Raw genomic sequence first — 21,420 nt, 5'->3', positions numbered from 1 at the left:
AGAAAAGGCGGCGTTAGTGTCAATACTGAGAAAGCATAACCAACTACATTTACTTATATGTGTGGAGTGACACTCCGGAGAGTTTGGGGTTTCTAGCCAGCAATGAGGAAGGATCACTAACCTTTAGGAAGCATGGGATTTAAAAACTAAAGAAAACCTGGACAGCTCATGTGATGCTGTGTGTTATTAAATTTTTCACAGGCTCTGGTTTTGGCTTGCCAAATGGGGGCTCCAACTGAGCTGGAAAGGTCCTTCAGATGTCCATATGGCCCCTAGGTTGCGACCCCATTCACGCTTAGGCTCCTTATTAAAAGAGTAAGCTGTCCGTGTGACTTAGATGTTGGGCAGGTGCAGGGGAGGGAAGAAGTGGTGGGAATCCTCTGGGCCACACAAGCCAACCTTGGGGCTCAGTGAAATGCATCCGAAGTGCGGGTGTGCAGCGCTGCGCTCCCCCTCTTACCCCCTCTAGCCCCGCCCCCTGAGTCAGGTTCTTGGTCCCCTATGCTTGCCCTTCCTTCAAGGTGCCAATCCTCTCTGTTGGCTCCGCCCCTTACCGCGCCCCTCCCTCAGAACTCCACCCCTAACTCTTCTCCTTTTAGGTTACGCCCTTGGGTCACGCCCACTACGCAGCCCCACAACACTCGTACTTTTCTCTCCTGGGTCCTCCCCGTCCCTCTGGACGCCCGTGGGTCACGCCCACTGCCCCGCCCCTCAAGGCCCCGTCCCGTTCACTTTCCCTCAACGCTCGGCCCCGCCCTCCGAGGCCCCGCCCCTCGCAGCCTCGGGCTCCGCCCCCTCAGAGGCGCGGACCGTGGAACCCCGCGCCTTTTGTGTGGAGCTTCTCGCCGCGCGCTCTCATTCACCTCCGCGGCAGCGGGCGTGCGCGTGCGCGCTCGCGCAGCTCCTTCGGCGGGCGGAGGAGCGCTCAGCTAAGCGCACACCTTCCATCTCTGTTCGTCGGCTCGGACTTCGCCCGCGCGTGCATCCCGCGGCCGCCGCCCCGAGTCTCAGGCAGAGTCGCGCGCGTTCCCGCCGGCCGGACCCCGCAAGCTCGTCCCCCCTCCCCCACCCCCGACTTCCCGGCCCGTCGGCGGGCTCCCCGGGCACGCGCACGCGCTCGCCCGGGCACGCGCGCCCGCCAAGATGGCAGAGGCCGGGGCCCAGCTGTCAGTCGCCGTTGCCGCAGCCCTTCCCCGCAGCTAGCGGCCCGGACGCTCGCCCAAGAAGATGAACCCCCGCCGCTACCCCCAGCCCAGCCAGACGCGGAGCCGCCGCGCCCGGGGCCGGCTCCCTCGTTAGCGCCCGCGCCCCGCGCCCGCCGCCGCGCCGGGTCGCCCCCCGGCCCCGCGCCCGCCCTGGCAGCGACAATGAGGTGAGACGGCGCGGTGAGGCGGAGCGCGCGGGCCCGGGAGTGTGTGTCGGGGGGGGGTCCAGGGCGGGAGCGGGCGCCCCGCTGAGATTGGGGGGTTCTGGGAGCACGGGAGTGGCCTTGGGGACCGTGGCGGCGTCTGGAAGGCGGGCAGGGTCTTGGGGTGCCGGGTGGGCGGCGTAGCGGCGGGGCGGGCGGGGCGCCTTGGCAGCCGGGGATGTGTGGGGGGGCGCTCAGATGTCCCGGCCGGTGGTGTCCACAGCCATGCCGGCTCGCTTTTAAGTGTGAGGCTCCCCTCGACCCGGAGCTGGTTACCCCCCTTCTTCCCATTCTCTTCCCATCTCCTTTCTTCTTGCACGCCTGCAAAGTGAAAAATCCCAGAACGTGCCACTCATTGATTTGTCACCCAGCCCGGTGGTGATCAGGTTTAGAAATAACACTGCCAGCCCCTGAAGCCCAGGTGCCCTCTACACCCATCCTTCCTCTCCAGAGGTAACCATGCCCTAGCCTTTTGGGGACAAGTACTTGTGGGGTTTTTTTGGTTTTTTGTTTTTTTCTGTGCAACTTTGCCTTCTAAACACCTATTGCATATAAACTCCAGATTAATTTTGCCTGGTTTGTGAACTTTATATAAATGAGATGATACCATATATGATATTTTGGGTCTGGCTTCTTTAATTTAACATATTTTTGAGAGTCATCCATTCTGTTTGTTGATTTTCATTGATCTGCTGTACTTCGTAGGATAAATACATCACAACAAGTTATACTGTTGGTAGACATTTGAGTTGTAGTTTTGGGCTATTATGCTGTTATGAATATGTGTGTCTCCTGGAACATTTCTAGCAGTAGAATTTTTAGGTCAAAATATATATGCTATGCATATCTTCAACTTTTTTTTAATGAAGGTATTGGGGGTTTGAACTCAGGGCCTCATGCTTGCTAGGCAGGTGCTCTACCACTTGAGCCACGCTGCAGCCCTATCTTCAGCTTTAAAAGTGATTGTGCCAGGTTACACTCCCACCAACAAGTATGTAGGGTTCTTATTGCTGCACATCCTTGACTACGCTCCATGTTGTCTGTCTTAAATTTTAGTCATTCTGGTGCATGGCAAGTGGTTTTTAATTTACAGTTTCCTGTTGGCTAATAAAGCAAATCTTCTTTTCATGTTAATTTGGTATCCTCTTTTATAAAGTGCCCAGTTTTCCTTTGGGGTTTGTTGTCTTTTTCTTATTAATTTGTAGGGCTTCTGTGGCAAAATAAAAAAGTTTCATATAACATCTTCTGGAAACCTTCTTGTTTTGTCTTTCACATTAAGATATATAGTCCACCTGGAATTCATTTTTGTGTGATAATTGACAAGGGATTCAATTTTGTTTCTCTCCAGCACCATTTATTCAGCACTATTTATCAGAAAGATCTTTTCCCTAGAGCTCTGCAGTGCCACTTTTGTCATCTTCCAGTCTTCCATTTGGGGTCATTTTCTTTTCTGTTGGAAAAATACCCTTTTGTTCTTTTTAGTACAGGTTCTGTTGGCAACAAATGCTTAGTGTTTGTTTGAAAATGTCATTTATCCTTCATTTTCTCTGTTTTGCAAACAGTCTTGAGATATAATTAACATGCCATAAAATTTATTCATTTAAAGGCTGGGGGCTTAGCTCAAGTAGCAGAGCACTTGCAAGCAAGAGGCCTGGGGTTCAATCCCCAGTACTGAGTACTGCCAAAAAAAAAAAAAGAAAAGGATTTTGACTATTCACAGAATTGTGCAACCATTGGCACAATCTAATCTTGTCACTCTGTTGTTCCTTTGAAAGTAGTGGGTTTTTTTTTCCCCTCTAGCTGCTTTTAAGATATTCTTTTCAATAATTTTCCTATGCTATCTTGTATGGATTTCTTTTTATTGTAATCAGAGTTCTTAGGCCTTCTTGAATCTGTGGCTTCATGTCTTTCATTAATTGTAGACATCATCTGCCATTAGCACTTCAACTATTGCTTCTTCAGCATTTTCCCTTCCCTTTCCTTTTGGGACTATAATTATATCTTAGACTACTTTATGTAACTTCTGTGTCTCTTAACCCTTAGTGTTTTCTGTGTTTATTGCTCTCTTCTTCATTTTGGAGATCGTCTCATTTATCTTTCTTCTACTGTACATAATTGACTGTTAAAACTATCTATTGAATTTAAAAATTCAGTTTTTTAATTTTTACTTTCCATTTGGCTTTCTTTTATACTTCTTAGTTATCTGTCAAAATTATCAATCTTATCTTTTATTACCTTGAACATGCACAATTATCTTAAAGTCTGTTTGATTATGGCAATATCTGAGACATTTCCATGGTCTGTTTCTGTTGATTTTCATTCATACTGTCTTGTCTTATGTGCCTAGTGGTTTTTCTTTTTTCGATATGTGCTAGCCAGCAAATTTGCAAAACTCTTTGTAGAAATAATTTGAGGCATAAGATGCTGTTTTTCTCTTCCACGGATAATTAACATTTGCTTTTGTCAGGCAAGTGGAGGCACTTAAAATCTGGGATCCCTTCAGTCCACTTTGAGGGATTCAGATGTTTCTAAGCTGAGCTTCAGTCTTTGTGAGACCAAGCCTGTTCTGCTCAGCCTTTTTCCTAGTGCTTACCTTTTCAGCAGCACTTCTACTCCCCCTACTAACACCAAGTAGTAGCACTCCCTTCAGAATGCAGAAAGCTCTTAGGGAAGTTACCTTCCCAGCCTTGGACATCCCCCGCCCCCATACCGTCAAGCAAATATTCATTATCTCTTGTCTCTAGCTTTTCTAGTTCTCTTTAGCTAGAGGATTCTTCTGCTTTGCTTAGGTCCACAGTTACTGTAAATAAAAGTCTCTGAGTTTCAGGGGCTGTTTGAATCAGTAGTCAGTTCTGGAGATTTATGCTACCAGGTTATGGAAGCTATGGAGAATAATAACATCTGTTTGCTTGTGTTATGTCCTAACTATATTAGATTGTCAGTTTCTTAAATGCTCTTGGATAATTTTAGGACTAAATCTTTGACTCTTCCTAATATATAATTAATTGAAAAAAATGGTTGTCAGATGAGGTAACTTATAAAGCTAAGTTTGTTTTTTTTTTTTTCCGGTGGCAGGTGTAGAGGGGTAGATGCTTTTTTCTCTTCTTCTGTTCTTCATTTATTTCTCCTGTCTTGATTTCCTTAATTGTTTGTTTGATAAACCCTTTTGCCTGGTGAGGTAGCTCACATTTGTAATCCCAGCTGCTCAGGAGGCAGAGATCGGGAGGATCTCATTTTGAGGCTAGTCCAGGCAAAAAGTTGGCAAGACCCCCATCTCAGAAAACAAAAACAAAAAAACTGAGCTGGTAGCACATACCTGTTATCCCAGCTATTTGTGGAGGCTTAAATAGGAGGATCTTGGTTCAGGCTGGCCCTGGGAGGGGAAAAACCTCTACTTGTGGGGTAACTAAAGCAAAAAGGGCTGCAGAAGTGGCTCAAGCAGTAGAGCTCCTGCCTGGCAAACTGTAGGCCCTGAGTTTAAACCCTAGTAGTCCTAGAAAAAAAAAATCACCCTTTATCTGATCCTCTTGAAAAGAACAGTTTCTTTTTGACCAACAATAACATAATAGCATTCCCAGATCTTGTTCTTTTGGATCAGATAAAAAGGCATCAATGTAGAAATGAAAGTTCTTACTTAAATGATTATTTCAGTATGAGTCGTTCATTTTACTTTTTCCCCTTTGTAAGTCACTTATTTTTACACAAATTTTTAAAAACACTGTTAACAGTCTCACTTGGTTTTTTGTTGAGACTGCTTATAGTTAAGGATCTATACATATATATTGTACCTGGAGTGTTTGGCTTTTGCAAATGGTAAATGATTCCAGTAGATGTTGTTTCTGTTGTCAGCTATTGACTTGATTTGGTTATTTGCAATTATGGGAAAACATAATTGCAGATTAGGAAAACATTTTCCTAATCTGCCTTTTATCTTTTCTCTGGTCTCACACCACAATAATCAACACAAAAGAACGAACTGCAGTGGTGCACCTCTGTAGTCTTAGCTATTGGGGAGGCTGAGGCAGGAGGATTGCTTGAGCCCAGGAGTTTGAAGACAGCCTGGGCAACACAGCAAGACTCTATCTCTAAAACAAAACAAAAGAAACACAGAATCCGGGCACAGATGGCTCCCGGGTATCTGTAATCCTAGCTACTCAGGAGGCAGAGATCTGGAGGATCACAGTTTGAAGTCAAAATAGTTCATGAGACCCATCACAAAAAAGGGCTGGTGGAGGCTCAAGCAATAAGAGCACCTGCCTTGCAAGTGTGAGGCCCTGAGTTCAAACCCCAGTACTGCCAAAAAAAAAAAAAAAATCCACAGAAGACTTCTGTGACCTCAAAAGTTATGGGATTTCTCTCCACCAGCAAGTAATGAGTTCTGTGGGAATGGCCACCAGCTGAGTATTCTGATACTATTTATGTCATATTCCATAGGTTAAGGGCTCAGTCCCCAAGACTGTTTCCTGCCCCCTCCAAATAGTCTCCAAACCTAAAAGATTTATAGAAATTTACTAGGTCCACTTCTGTACCTACTTAAAAGACCACCCACACATGTCCAATATGCAATATATTCCTCTGCTTATATAGTTTAGTCATTTATCTTATGGGAACAATCTCTTCTGTGAACATTTTCCTAATCTGCCTTTTATCTTTTAAAGATACATAAAAGTTTAATTTTTTTATGTTATTAAATTCTGTCTTTGTTTTTCACCACTTCTTACATTTAGGATTGCATAGATTTAGAAATTTGCTTATTTTTTTTCTGTTCTGTAATATAAGAATCTTTAAAAATCTGTTTTTCAAGTTGTCCAGAATATGAAGTGAAGACTAAAATTATGTTTTTCTTCAAAATTGATGGTCAGCTAATGTAATAATGGAAATCTTAATAACACCAGGGTGGTTAGCTCTAAAAGAAGGTTCCTTTCCCTCCCTCAACCACAATGTGAGAGCAGGAGCATGCCAAAAAAAAAAAAAAAATTGATGGTCAGATACTTGATGGTGTCAGTAATTTCTATGGCAGAGATATCAGCAACGTTTTCTAGATTGGATGGTAGTGCAAACATCTCCCAAAATCCAGAGGGGCGTGATTGCAACAGGTAATGGCTGAATGAGCAAGGATCACCTCTAATCCTCAGAAAGTTTACCTGCCCCTGCCCTGGCCAGCCTTGCATGTGTAAGGGATGATCAGACTAGCGTATCGGCAGGTCTGGTTATGTGCTACAAAACCATCTCATCTGGACCAAAGGTCTTTTATCGGTCTCAGAATTACACAGAATACAGTGTGAGATTCACAGGCACAAGTGGTCCACATTTACCACCCTTAGCCTCCCCTGCCTACCTACCACTCTTGTCTCCAAGTATGATTCTGAGCCTACTACTGTAGATCAGGGTAGAAGTGCATTTCTAGATGTCTTTGGAAGTCACATTAAGGCTGGTAGAGTTGCTCAAGTGGCAGAGTGACTGCCTAAAAACCTTAGGCCCTTAGTTCAAAACCCCAGTACTGCCAAAAAAAAAAAAAAAAAGACTTGTGGGTGTGTGTGTATCTTTCTAGGTTCTCTTCTGCTCTGTCTGCCTGTTTTGGGACTGGTGCCATGTATATTACCTTGGGGACTATGATTTTAATTTGAGTAACATCATTCTTTTATTGAGCTAATATCACTGTCTGGGCATGTATCTCAGTGGTAAAGTGCTGACATAGCATGGGAGAGGCCCTAGGTTCCATCCCCAGCCACTGCAATAAATGAATAAATAACCAACCAACCAAATCAGAGACTCACAAAATCACTTTGAATTTTGCTAGTTTGGTGTTTTGTTTGAATTTAATCTCTAAATTTTTTTTGTTTATCTAGTTATATAAACATAAGACATTTAAATTTAGTTTTGTAATACATATATATATATATATATATACATATATGTATATAAAAGCTCATGAAAATCAATTGAATCATTATTAAGGATTTCTTTCCCTGTAAAGGGAATCTGTCTATGCCACAAGTTTGAGAAACCTTGCAGTAGACCATATGCTTGATGAACAGCCTGAGTTGTTAAATGAATAATGAATAATAAGTGTTATAGGAAGAACATGGTAACTTAGAACAGAGCACTTCAGCCAGTGATGTCGGGGTCTTGGGGTCCCCTCCTCAAACAAAGGAATTTCTCCTTTCCTAGCATAAAAGGAGAAGCTGTCTATGAAAGCCATTTTCTGGTGATATTTTTTTTCCTACCTTTAATTAAAAAAATAACATTTTTTCCTGATTTAAATGTAGCATATGTTAAATGTGGGGAATTTGGAAACAGAGGACATAAAGAAGACAACAAAAATCAGCACTGAACCTGTTGTTTACAGATAATCTTGTTAAACATGTGGTATAGTTTCTTTATCTTTTTCATGTGTAAATAACATTTTTACAGAATTGATATAGTGAACCATATATGTGTGTTGGGCATTTTACATATATTTTACATGTAACATGTATTTCCCCTTTGTTGAATATTCTTTGGAAACTTTTGAAATAGCTATATCATAGCTATATCGTTTGATATACCAAAATGTATTTACCAATACCCCAGTTTTAAGGCAGCTTGTTTTTATTTTTTTCATCATTGTAAGTAACACTGATAAATATGTGTGTGTATCTTTGATTATTTCCTTAAGATAAATTAGCAAATGGTATTACTGGGACCAGAGGATATAAACAGTTTAAAGGCTATCTTAACATATTACCAGAATGTTAATTTTAGACAAAGAAGAGAGAAAGAGATAATGAAAGGAAGTTTAGTATGGAAGTTTAACTTGGAGGTTCACCTCCTAAAAAGCAAAGGGAGAACTAGGAAAGAAATTGGGAGAAGTCAGTGGAGTAAGAGAGGAAAGAAGAGAAAAGCAGTTCTGTGCTTGGAATGTTGTAGTTCTATCTGTTCACCATTGGAGGGAACCTGGTTTCCAGTTCCCCGATAGCTGTTGTCTATGAAGATGGACTGTCTTTGTCTTTAGGTTTGTGTGAGATTTTTTTTTTTTGGTAGCACTGGGGTTTGAACTCAGAGCCTTGTACTTATACTCAGAGTACTAGGCAGGCACTCTACCACTTGAGCCAGGGCAGTTATGTATGTATGTGAGTGGATTTAAAATTTTTTTTGTTTAGATTTTTAAATTTTGAGTTTAATTTACTCCCTGCATTCTAAGAAGCCTGGATTTAAAGTCAGACAGACGTGGATTTTGCCCTTGAGCTGCCCAGCTCACTGAGTGGAGCAAATTATTTAACTTTTATGATCTTCCATTTTTCTGAAATACAAATGAGGACAATCCTACTTCCATTCCAGGGTTTTTGTGAGATCAAATGAGAATACATGAAAAGTTCTTAGCTTATGATGTTTAATAAAAGTTAGTTATTTATCTGTACCACCATCCTAATTTGTTCTGTCTGGGAGGAAGACAAACCCTGGGAAATTTGAGATAATTCTGATTTCAAATGTTCTGTCCTTATGTCAGTTCACTATATAACTTTTTTCCATATATGGTAAGTTTTTTTGTTGTTTAGAAACCACAGTTGCTATTGATGCTTCAACTTCTAAAAAAGGTTAAGGAACATTATCTACAAAAGTCAGAAAATAGAACTATTAAAATAAAGCAGGAGACATTTTATTTTCGGTAAAGATAATTGTTCCAGAAACTTAGGTGAAGAAGTAGTTACTGTAGTTTAGCACATTTAGCTGTGAAACTCACAGAAGCCATGGCCAGAAGGGAAACATGAGCCAGTTGTGTGCCTCTTGTTATGGAGTAAAACAGAAACATGCTTTTTTGTAGCTCTGAACAACTTTTCTATGGATCTTTAAGAGTCAATGAACAACTGACCTTACAAGAGCTTGATTTTGACAGCGTCTTACACACCAGTCCTTTGCTTTGTGATATAGATATCTGCCCTGGGCCTCATGTTTAAAAGTTCAGCCATCCTTAAACAAACTGGGTCCTGCCAGCCACACTGCATCTTCTGTGGAGCTGTGTTCATTGCTCTGATCATATCTTCTGTGTTCTCTCTCAAAGAATCCATAAGCAAAAAGATCTGGGGAGCTAAGTCACACAGTTGGTCAAAGTCTAGCCAACTTCCTTTTCTTTTTCATCTTGCTTACTTCTTAGCCTTCACATCTTAGTTTAAATGTCTTTTGCCCTATTGCTTAGCTGAGAGCCCTGCCCTGTTAATTGCCTCTGTTTCCTCTTCAGTAACTGTTTCTAATTACTTAAGTTTTTTGTCCCATAGTATGAGTTCATAAAGGCGGGAATTATCTCTTTTTTGATCTCTGTTGGATCCCTAGAGACTACCACTATGCCTGGCACTTGTTAGATGCTTAATAAACATTGATGCTGACATCTGTCACTTAAGTGGATAGTTTACTATGGCATTTACTCTAGCATGGCATGGGTCCTTCTACACATGGCATTCTAGAAAGTTATCCTCAACTGATACCCAAGATGAACAGCTTCAGTGTACTTAGTGAATTAATGCATTGCTGGGGTCACAGCACCTTGTTTCCATGTTGCTGCTATGAACATGATTTATTTGATGATGTGTGGGTGGAAGTTTTTTTGTTATTTCTTTATAGGGATATTGTCCTTTGTAAGGACTGTAATCCTCACCATCCCTGATGCTCCTCAAACTTTAATGTGTGGGAAAATTGCTGGGAGCAGGGGTATGTGTGTGCATGTCCTTACGATGTGGAGATCCCAGGCCCTATCCCAAGGGAGGGAAGAAGAGATGGATACCCTTCCCCTCTCTTTCTTACTCAACAGACTGTATCTTAAAACTATTTTAGATTTGAAGAAAAATTAGGCATATAAGACAGAGAGTTCCCATATACTCCCCCAATCACAGTTTCCACTATTGTTAACATCTTATATTAGTAAGATACATTACCAGTTTCCTTTGTTTTTACCTGATGTCCTTTTTCTGTTCCAGGGTGTCCCTCCCAACACCAAATTGCTTTAGTTGTCATATTTCCTTGGGCTCCTCTTGACAGCCAGAGTTTCTTTGACTTTCCTTATTTTTGATGACTTATATTGACCTTGATCACCTGGCTGAGGTAGTGTTTGTTAAGGTTCTTTACTGATAAGTGACTTTTCTTCCCTTTCATACTGTACTCTGTTGAAGGAAGTCATTATACATGTAAGGAATAGGGAGTTGTACTAGCCTGATAAATGTTTTTTAAATGCTAATAATTACGTATTTATTTTCATGTACCTTAGAGAAAATCAGCTCATCAGGTCCAGCTGTGTTTCCTAGAAGGCTATGTCTGAGACTGAGGCTTACGTGAAGGTTTTTGGATGGAAGTGCTACTGCTGGAAGCAGGAATGAGGAAAGAGGAGGGAGTTAGGGAAAGAGAAGGGTTAGTACTAGTATTTTTTATGGACTAGGTCAACCCTGTAAGCCAACCAGTTACCCTGTTCCACAGGCCTTGACATCTGGGAGAAAGGAAGAAGCAAACATGTACATTAATTCATGTTCTGTTTGTCAAAGAGAGGTCCCACAGGGTATTGACTATTTGAACCTAGTGGTATTTATTAGTGGGTAACAAGAGGACTGCTATGGCATCTCACTGGGGCAGCAGCAGATAACCCATGAGTAGATTCTTGTAAGTATTTGCTTATTGTTACTAAGTAAAGAGTATACATATCACATTGCTTTTAGGTCTTTCATTCATTGCTTCTCAGTTTTCAATCATAGCCAGAAAGTTTTATTCCACTCCTGGATTGAGGTCAGCCATTTTTAAAATGTTTTTTTCTTTTTTCAAACATTTAAATTTCTGGTCCATTTAGAATTCTATACAGGATTTGAGAGATGTATTCAGTTTTACTCTTTCTTATCTGATTACTCCATTATCTCAGTACCACATCTTAAAAAGTCCATTTGTACCACTGTTTCAAGATGCTGTCGTTGTCACATATAATTATTGGATTGATTTCTGAATTTTCTATTCTGTTATATTGATCTGTGTTTATTTCATGTAATACCTCACTTTTAAATAAAGAGGCTTTCTAATTTATTTTAATATTTGTTAGGGTTAGAATTTCTCATTGCGCCAGTGAACTGTTTTCAAAGAAAAAAGATTAAGTGAATAATAGCACTGATGTTAAACAGACATGACAAAAAATCATGAATGAACCAAAGTTTGGGAAACAGTGTTTTAACACTGTGAAACAAAACCAGAATAATGGGTGATTCAGGTAATCCTGTAATCCTAGTATTTATCTGTAATCCTAGCACTTGATAGGCAGAGGCAGGAAAATCAAGAATTTGGGCCCAGGTTGGGCTACATAGTGAGTTCCAGGCCAGCCTGAGCTACATAGCAAGATCCTGTCTTAAAAAAAAAAATTAGAAAAGATCATTTCTTATCTCAACTTGTGTTGTCCTATTTTGTGAAATCTATCCCAACTCCTACTCAATACTGGAAAAATACATGGTAATGAGCCTTAGACTTTTAGAAAGATAATTGGACTATGTTGAAATCACAATCTGTGTTCTATTCATTCTACCGTGGAATGGGACAAGAGAAGGAGGCAAAGGAGCATAAAACTAAATACCACACTCTGATCCTAGGAGTTTATAGTTATTCTCATTCATATTCTCTCCTTTCCTCTCTTCTTTTTTTTTTAATTTTTATTTTTTTATTAATCATATGTGCATACAATGCTTGGGTCATTTCTCCCCCTTGCTCCCACCCCCACCCTTACCACCCACACCGCCCCCTCTCTCTCCCCCCCACCCCACCGATACTCAGCAGAAACTATTTTGCCCTTATCTCTAATTTTGTTGAAGAGAGAGTATAAGCAATAATAGGAAGGAACAAGGGTTTTTGCTAGTTGAGATAAGGATAGCTGTAACAGGGAGTTGACTCACATTGATTTCCTGTGCATGTGTGTTACCTTCTAGGTTAATTCTTTTTGATCTAACCTTTTCTCTAGTTTCTTGGCCCCTTCTCCTATTGGCCTCAGTTGCTTTTATGGTATCTGCTTTATTTTCTTTGCGTTGAGGGCAACAAATGCTAGCTAATTTTTTAGGTGTCTTATCTATCCTCATATCTCCCTTGTGTGCACTCGCTTTTATCTTGTGATCAAAGTTCAATCCCCTTGTTGTGTTTGCCCTTGATCTAATGTCCACATATGAGGGAGAACATACAATTTTTGGTCTTTTGGGCCAGGCTAACCTCGCTCAGGATGATGTTCTCCAATTCCATCCATTTACCAGCGAAATGATAACATTTCGTTCTTCTTCATGGCTGCATAAAATTCCATTGTGTATAGATACAACATTTTTTTGATCCATTCATCAGTAGTGGGGCATCTTGGCAGTTTCCATAACTTGGCTATTGTGAATAGTGCTGCAATAAACATGGGTGTGCAAGTGCCTTCTCTGGAGTAACCTGTGTCACAGTCTTTTGGTATATCCCCAAGAGTGGTATTGCTGGATCAAATGGTAGATCAATGTTTAGCTTTTTAAGTAGCCTCCAAATTTTTTTCCAAGGTGGTTGTACTAGTTTACATTCCCACCAACAGTGAAAGAGGGTTCCTTTTTCCCCCGCATCCTCACCAACACCTGTTGGTGGTGTTGCTAATGATGGCTATTCTAACAGGGGTGAGGTGGAATCAGAGTGTGGTTTTAATTTGCATTTCCTTTATTGCTAGAGATGGTGAGCATTTTTCATGTGTTTTTTGGCCATTTGAATTTCTTCTTTTGAGAAAGTTCTGTTTAGTTCACTTGCCCATTTCTTTATTGGTTCATTAGTTTTGGGAGAATTTAGTTTTTTAAGTTCCCTATATATTCTGGTTATCAGTCCTTTGTCTGATGTATAGGTGGCAGATATTTTCTCCCACTCTGTGGGTGTTCTCTTCAGTTTAGAGACCATTTCTTTCGATGAGCAGAAGCTTTTTAGTTTTATGAAGTCCCATTTATCTATGCTATCTCTTAGTTGCTGTGCTGCTGGGGTTCCATTGAGAAAGTTCTTACCTATACCTACTAACTCCAGAGTATTTCCTACTCTTTCCTGTATCAACTTTAGAGTTTGTGGTCTGATATTAAGATCCTTGATCCATTTTGAGTTAATGTTGGTATAGGGTGATATACCTGGATCTAGTTTCAGTTTTTTGCAGACTACTAACCGTTTTCCTAGCAGTTTTTGTTGAAGAGGCTTTTTCTCCATCGTATATTTTTAGCGCCTTTGTCAAAGACAAGTTGGTTATAGTTTTGTGGCTTCATATCTGGGTCCTCTGTTCTGTTCCACTGGTCTCCATGTCTGTTTTTGTGCCAGTACCATGCTGTTTTTATTGTTATTGCTTTGTAATATAGTTTGAAGTCAGGTATTGTGATACCTCCTGCATTGTTCTTTTGACTGAGTATTGCCTTGGCTATTTGTGGCCTCTTGTGTTTCCATATAAATTTAATGGTAGATTTTTCGATCTCTTTAATGAATGTCATTGGACTTTTGATGGGAATTGCATTAAACATGTAGATTACTTTTGGGAGTATAGACATTTTTACTATGTTGATTCTATCAATCCTATCAATCCATGATCATGGGAGATCTTTCCACTTTCTATAGTCTTTCTCAGTCTCTTTCTTCAGAAGTTTATAGTTTTCCTTGTAGAGGTCATTACATCTTTTGTTAGGTTTACACCTAGGTATTTGATTTTTTTTGAGGCTATTGTAATGGAATTGTTTTCATATATTCTTTTTCAGTTTGTTCATTATTAGTGTAGAAATGCTAATGATTTTTCTATGTTGATTTTGTATCCTGCTACCTTGCTGTAGCTATTGATGGTGTCTAGGAGCTTCTGAGTAGAGTTTTTTGGGTCTTTAAGGTATAGCATCATGTCGTCTGCAAATAGGGATATTTTGACAGTTTCTTTACCTATTTGTATTCCTTTTATTCCTTCTTCTTGCCTAATTGCTCTGGCTAGGAATTCCAGTACTATGTTGAATAGGAGTGGAGATAGTGGGCATCCTTGTCTGGCTCCTGATTTTAGAGGGAATGGTTTCAGTTTTTCTCTGTTAAGTATAATGCTGGCTGTAGGTCTGTCATATATAGCTTTTATAATGTTGAGGTACTTTCCTTCTATTCCTAGTTTTCTTAGAGCTTTTATCATGAAATGGTGTTGGATCTTATCAAAGGCGTTTTCTTCATGTATTGAGATGATCAAGTGGTGTTTGTCTTTGTTTCTGTTAATGTGGTTTATTATGTTTATTGATTTTTCGTACGTTGAATCACCCCTGCATTCCTGGGATGAAGCCTACTTGGTCGTGGTGAATGATCTTTTTGATGTGTTGTTGAATTTGGTTTGCCATTATTTTATTGAGGATTTTTGCATCAATGTTCATTAAGGAGATTGGCCTATAGTACTCCTTTTTGGAGGTGTCTTTGCCTGGTTTTGGGATAAGTGTAATATTGGCTTCATAAAATGTGTTAGGCAGTTTTCCTTCTCTTTCTATTTCGCGGAACAGTTTAAGGAGGGTTGGTATCAGTTCTTCTTTAAAGGTCTGATAGAATTCAGCAGAGAATCCATCAGGTCCTGGACTTTTCTTTTTTGGGGAGACCCTTGATTGCTGCTTCAATTTCATTTTGTGTTATAGATCCATTCAGGTGATTAATGTCCTCTTGGTTCAGTTTTGAATGATCATATGAATCTAGAAATCTGTCCATTTCTTTAAGATTTTCAAATTTCTTTGAATGTAGGTTCTCAAAGTAGTCTCTGATGGTTTCCTGGACTTCCATGGTGTTTATTGTTATCGCCCCTTTTGCATTCCTGATTCTACTAATTTGGGTTTTTTTCTCTCCTCATTTTAGTCAGGTTTGCCAGGGGTCTGTCGATCTTGTTTATTTTTTCAAAGAACCAACTTTTGTTTCATTAATTCCTTGTATGGTTTTTTTGGTTTCTATTTTGAGGACCTTTCTTTTCCTGAGCATGGAACTGCTGAAGTCTGTTAGCAATTTAGATTCTCACTAGGCATAGTGATACCTGTCTGTAAGCCCAGTTCTTAGGAGGCTGAGGCAGGAAAATTGTGAATTCAAGGCCAGCCTGGGCTACATATGGAGTTCAAGACCAGCTTGGGCTATATAGTGAGATCCTCTCTCCAAAAAAAATAAAATCAAAGCAAATAAACAAATATTCATGCAACTTAGATTCTCTAACTTTGTCTTAAACACAGGAAGATGTTGAGCTTGGCACGAAAGAAACCCTGTATTTAAAACAGAAACACCATACTTTGGAGCCTGTATACCCATAGATCAAAAACAAATGTATCCACTGGCACTGCTTCCTGTACCAGCTGAGATTTCTAACTGAGCAGCTTCAGGGGCCTGTTTGTAAATACTTCCTTTCCTGGTAGGGAGGAAATTGCTCTCCTTGGTTTGTTTCACCAAACAAGATAGAACTGTAAGCAACAGATTGATCAGATAGAGTCCCAAATAGAGGAGCAATACTAGAGAGAGACCAGCTGGTTCCTTCACAAGATTAGAGAGTGATGTGCTTCTGCGTATGAAGTCTGTGGGTGATGAGGCAGCCTGACTGTGAATTACACAAATGGTCTTGACTCATCTGATATTTATTGAGTTCACTGGGTTGATTCCTGGGCCGGGAGTAGAGGATATCCTCTATACATGTAGCTCAGTCCCAAGGAGATAGAGCACAGGTACCTCAAATTCAGTATGTCTAAAACTGGACCCACTACATTTATAAGCAATTGGTTTTCAACAAGGGTGCCAAGACAATTCAATGAGAAAACAAGCTTTTCAATAAATATTGGGACAACGGAATATACACATACAAAAGAATGAAGTTGGACCCCTTACCTCAAACCATACACAAAAATGAACGCAAAGTAGATTATAAACTTAAATGTAACAGCGAGAACTTTAGAACTCTTACAGAAGAAAATTTTTGAGTAAATTTTTGTGACTTTGGGTTATATAATAGTTTGTTAGAAATGATACCAAAAGCACCAAGTAAAAAAAACTAGGACTGAGGGATATAGCTCAATGGTAGAGCATCTTGCCTAGCATACATGAAGCCTTGAGTTGGATCCCCAATACTGAAAAAAAAAAGATAACTTGAGTTTCATCCGTATTAAAAAATTATGCTGTAAATGATATCAAGAAAATGATAAAGATAATAATGGGAGAAGATATTTGTAAATCATATATCTGATAAGGGATTTATCTCTAAAATCTATAAAGAACTCTTACTACTTGCTGTGGTCTGGAAAGTCTTTGGCATCCCAAATTCATATGTTGAAATCCTAAGCCACAAGGTGATGTTTTGAGTGGGTGGGGCCTTTGGGATGTAATTAGGTCCGGAGGGTAGACCTCTCATGTATGGGATTAGTGGCTCTACAGAAGATGTCTGAGGGAATTTGCACAGAATTTGTGTATCATGTGAGGACACAAAAAAGAGACTCCAACTATTAGGAGCAGGCCCTCACCAGATATTAAATTTGCCTGTGCCTTGAGCCTGGACTTCCTGCCTCCAGAACTGTGAGAAATAAATGCCATCAGTTTATGGAGTTTTTTTATAGCATACCAACTGGACTAAGATACAACTCAATAATAAAAAGACAACCCACTATTAAAATTAGCAAATAAGCTGGGCACTGGTGGCTCATGCCTGTAATTCTAGCTACTCAGGAGGCAGAGATCAGGAGAATTGTGGTTCAAAACCAATCCAGACAAATACTTTGAGAGACCCTATCTCTAAAAAACCCATCACAAAAAAGGGTTGGCAGAGTGACTCAAGCAAGCATCTGCCTACCGAGCATGAGGCTGAGTTCAAACCCCAGTGCTGCCAAAAAAAAAAAAAAAAAAAATTAGCAAATAATTTGAATAGATGTAGATAACCTTTATACCTCAGGTATGCAGTTAGGTGGATAAATGTCACAGGTTCAAACCCTCATACATTACTGGGAGAGTATAAGATGGTGTAGCCACTTTGGAAAACAGCTTGGCAGTTCTTCAGAATGTTAGACATAGAGTTATCACATGACCTAGCACTTCCAATCCTGGGCATATACCCAATAAAAACTAAAACATGCATTCCCATAAAATTTACATATGAATGTTCAGAACATTTTTCTTAATAGCCTAAAAGTAGAAGCATCCTGAATGTCTGTGAGCTCATGAACAGATAAATATAATATGGTAATATCCATACAGTGAAATAAGAAAGGAGTGACATACCAAATACTAATATAATACAAATGAACCTTAAAAACATGCTAAATGAAAGATGACAGTCACAGAAGACCACATATTGTATGATTCCACTTACAAAATAGGCAAATCCATAGAGACCGATAGTAATGAGTGGTTGCTTTGAGCCAGGAATTGGGGGTGTTGGTGTAAGGATAGGGAGTGATTGCTAATAAGTATGGGGTTTCTCTTGGGTATGGCAAAAGAATTCTAGGGTTAAATTGTGGTAATGACTGTGCATATGCTAAAATCATTGTATACCTTAAGTGAATGAACTTAGTGGAGTAAAAAAATAAAGATTAAAAAAAATAATAAATTCCTGCTTTCCTTCCTTGGCTTTTCTTTTTCCAGAATCCCCATTTTCAGAGGCATGAACTTTGTGATCCAAAATAGAAACCTAGAGGTTTGATGAAGTTACTCAGTTCCCTCCCACCACATTCATGTGGACATATCATTTTTATTTCTTTCTCCTTAAAGTCTCTTCTGTCTGTCCCTGTCTTTCTAGCACCATGAAACTGACCTAAGTCAGGCCTTCATCATTATTAATATGCCATAACTATGACCAACTTTTGTTGTTCTTTTTTTTTTTTTGGTGGTGGAACTAGGGTTTGGTTACAGTTGCAATTTTTTTTGTGGTCCTGGGGCTTGAACTCAAGTCCTCGAAGTTGCTAGGCAGGCACTCTATCGCTTGAGCCACTCTGCCAGCCCAGGACTGGGGGGTTTGAACTCAGGGCTTCATGCTTGCAAAGCAGGTGCTCTACCGCTTGAGCCATCCCCCCAACCCCTATTCTTCTTAAAATGTCTCCACTAAGCATTCTTAAATTACTAATACTCAAATTTGAGTTAACAATTTCTTCCTAAATTTTTTCAGGATATTTCTTTGTTTTTCCAGATAACAATGACTCCTTAACATAGAATGTAAACTTGCATGAGCTGGCCTCTCAGCCTCTAGAGATTAACCTCTGTTTTCATTGTCATTAGGAACCCATCCTCACATGTTATTTATAAATCTTTTACTTTGTGTATGATATTCCTCTTAATTTTAGTGAGACATGTTAAGTGATCAACAGTCACATGTGGCTGGTAGCTACCATGTAGGATGGCTCAGGTTGTAGAACATTTCCATCATTACTGAAAGTTATTTTGGACAATGCTGGTCTAGATTAGCACTTGCATAGTAAGCACTCAGTAAATATTTGTTGACTGACTGAATATAATTATAGGTATTATCTATGACAGGCATCACCTAACTTCTGCTTTTATACTTTCAGAGTAAAGTGTTCCATGGACTATGAGGCAATTTATTGAATTATTAAACCAGCTCAAGTTATCTCCTTCTTCTGTTTATACTTGGTTGGTATTGGCTTCTCTGAAATTTCTACTGAGACAATCCGTTTTACATAATCCAAAATAGCACCCAAGAATTAGAATATGACAGTCATTTCCCCCAAGTTGATTCTGCCCTAAGCTAAACACTTTGCTCACATGGGCCTCATGCAACATGGTCAACAAGCTCCAATTTGTTGCTGGTTCTTACAAATTGTTAAATCCAGGTATGATATGACCAAGTGCAGAATACAGAGTTATATCACCTCTGTTTCTGATACCTACATTTCAGTTTGTGCATTCCCAATTATTAAAAGAGTTAGTATCCATGCCATCCAAGGCCCACCCTAGGTCGACCCCCAAAAAGTGAGATCCTATCCAAAACGTAACTAAAACAAAGAAGGGCCAAGGATGTGACTCAGGTGGTAGAAGGCTTCCACAGCAAGAGCAAAACCCTCAGTTCAAACTTTTTGGAGATACCCTCCAAAAAGCATCTAGCACAAAGTTCAACAACTAGCACTACATGCACAAAAATTATTCATTGAATATATATTGATAAACTTAAATCTTTTAAACTTTTTTTGGTAGAGAGTATCTTCTGTCATTGAGTTTGTGATCAAGTAAATCCTAATCATTCTTAATTGAGATTATTTCTGGCTTCCCTACTGTTAAGGCACCTTTTTTCTCCCCATATATCTTAAAGTATAAAAAATACTTGATCATTGTACAAAATTTAAAGAATAAGGATCAGCAAGAATAAGAGAAGTACTCACGATCACAGCATCTAGAGAAAGTTATTGTTAACTTTGTACTGTGTTTTTTTCATTTCCTGTGGTCACATGCAAAAATTGTATAGCATGGATTGGTACTATGCATACAGTTTTGTAACCTTTTTATTTACCAATGCATCATGTTTAATGGTATGTTGTGTCATTTGCCTTAATTTTAAGCATTTTACTATGAAAACTTTAAATTCAGAAAGATTCGATGAATTACCCAATAAACAACTATACGTTCACCACCATTTAACCATAGTGACTGTTACTTCTCTGTATCTCTATCCTTTTATCTACCTACCTATTGATCATATTTCTTTTTATAAAAGTTTAATTTTTAACAACTATAGTACTTCACTATTGCAGGTACATGGATCACTCAGCCAAACTTCATCTTTGGATATTTACTTTCCATCTGTATCATGGTGGTTTGTTTTCTTATTGTTGAGTTTTGAGATTTCATTACATATTTTGGATGCAGGGCCTATCAGATATATGATTTGCAATGTTTTCTCATAGTATGTAGCTTGCCTTTTCACTTTCTGAATGGGGTCTTGAAGATTATATTTGTACTTTTGGTTGGGTTTGTGTGTGTGTGTGACAGGGTCTTGCTCTGTAATCCACACTGGCCTCAAACCTGTGATTCTCCTGCCTCAGCCTCCCAAGCACTGGAATTACAGGAATATACTGCCATCCCCAGCTTGTTTTGTAGTTTGGTGAAGTCCAGTTTGCCAATATTTTCTTCTGTGGAGCATGCTTTGCTTAATCCCTGATCAGGAAGATTTTCTTATGTTTTCTTCCGAAAGGTTTATAGTTTCAACTCTTAGTCTCTGATTCATTTTGAATAATTCTTGTATATGATGTGAGGTAAAGGTCTCAAGTTCTTGTTTTTTTTTTTTGGTAAGGGATTTCCAATGATTTCAGCACCATTTGATGAAAAGACTATCCTTTCCCCTGTTGAACTATCTTGGCATTCTGTTGAAAATCATTTGACCAATCCATTTGTTTGTTTTTTGCTACAGCATAGGCTAAATCTCTCATTTTTATTTTATTCTGTTTTGCCTCTGTTCCTGATAGCTTCACTTATAGTAAGCATTTTAAAAGAAGTCTACTTCTTGTGGTGGATCAATTCTTAATTGTTGATGGTAAATGACATAATATAAGAGAGTGTAAAGAATCAGGAAAATACAGGTAGGAGGGAACCTTGTTTCTCTTCCATTGTTCCAGCAGAGGTTGGTTATTTGCCTAGGAAAATAAATGACAACTATATGTATTTAATCAGTGAAACTTTCACAAGAACAGTTGAATAAATACTTTAAGTGTGAAAGAAACATCCCTGATATATACTTGGATATCAACAAAGCTCAGAAAATTTACTTAAGACTAAATGTTTTTCTAGTGTTTTCTCACTCTTGCTCTTTTTGACAGTACTAGAGTTTAAACTCAGCGCCTTTCTTCATTGTGCACTCTTAGTTCCCTTGTATCACTTCATGATGTACTCAAGGGTTTTCTGGATTTTATGTTCTGTTCCACTGGTCTGTATGTCTGTTTTTATTCAGTACCACACCCTCTTGATTATTGTTGCTTTGTACTGTTTTTAAATCAGAAAGTATGGACCTCCAACTTTTTCTTTTTCATCGTTGTTTTGGCTGTTCAGAGTCCCTTGAGATTCCATATAAATTT

General features: G+C 39.5%; 1 protein-coding gene across 1 annotated transcript in view; it reads left to right on the top strand.

The window, feature by feature from the left end:
* Window positions 1–869: 869 nt before the first annotated feature.
* The window catches only part of Evl (Enah/Vasp-like), a 160,030-nt gene continuing 139,479 nt past the window's right edge, over window positions 870–21,420 (top strand). Inside the window, exon 1 of the mRNA XM_020176223.2 lies at window positions 870–1,372. Within this exon, the coding sequence (XP_020031812.1) occupies window positions 1,368–1,372 (5 nt within the window). The 5' untranslated portion in view covers window positions 870–1,367. The remainder of the gene's footprint in view (window positions 1,373–21,420) is intronic.

Source organism: Castor canadensis, chromosome 3, assembly GCF_047511655.1.
Source record: "Castor canadensis chromosome 3, mCasCan1.hap1v2, whole genome shotgun sequence".
NCBI lineage: Eukaryota > Metazoa > Chordata > Mammalia > Rodentia > Castoridae > Castor > Castor canadensis.
The sequence above is the reverse complement of the archived record's forward strand: the minus strand, read 5'-3'. Positions and strand labels throughout refer to the sequence as shown.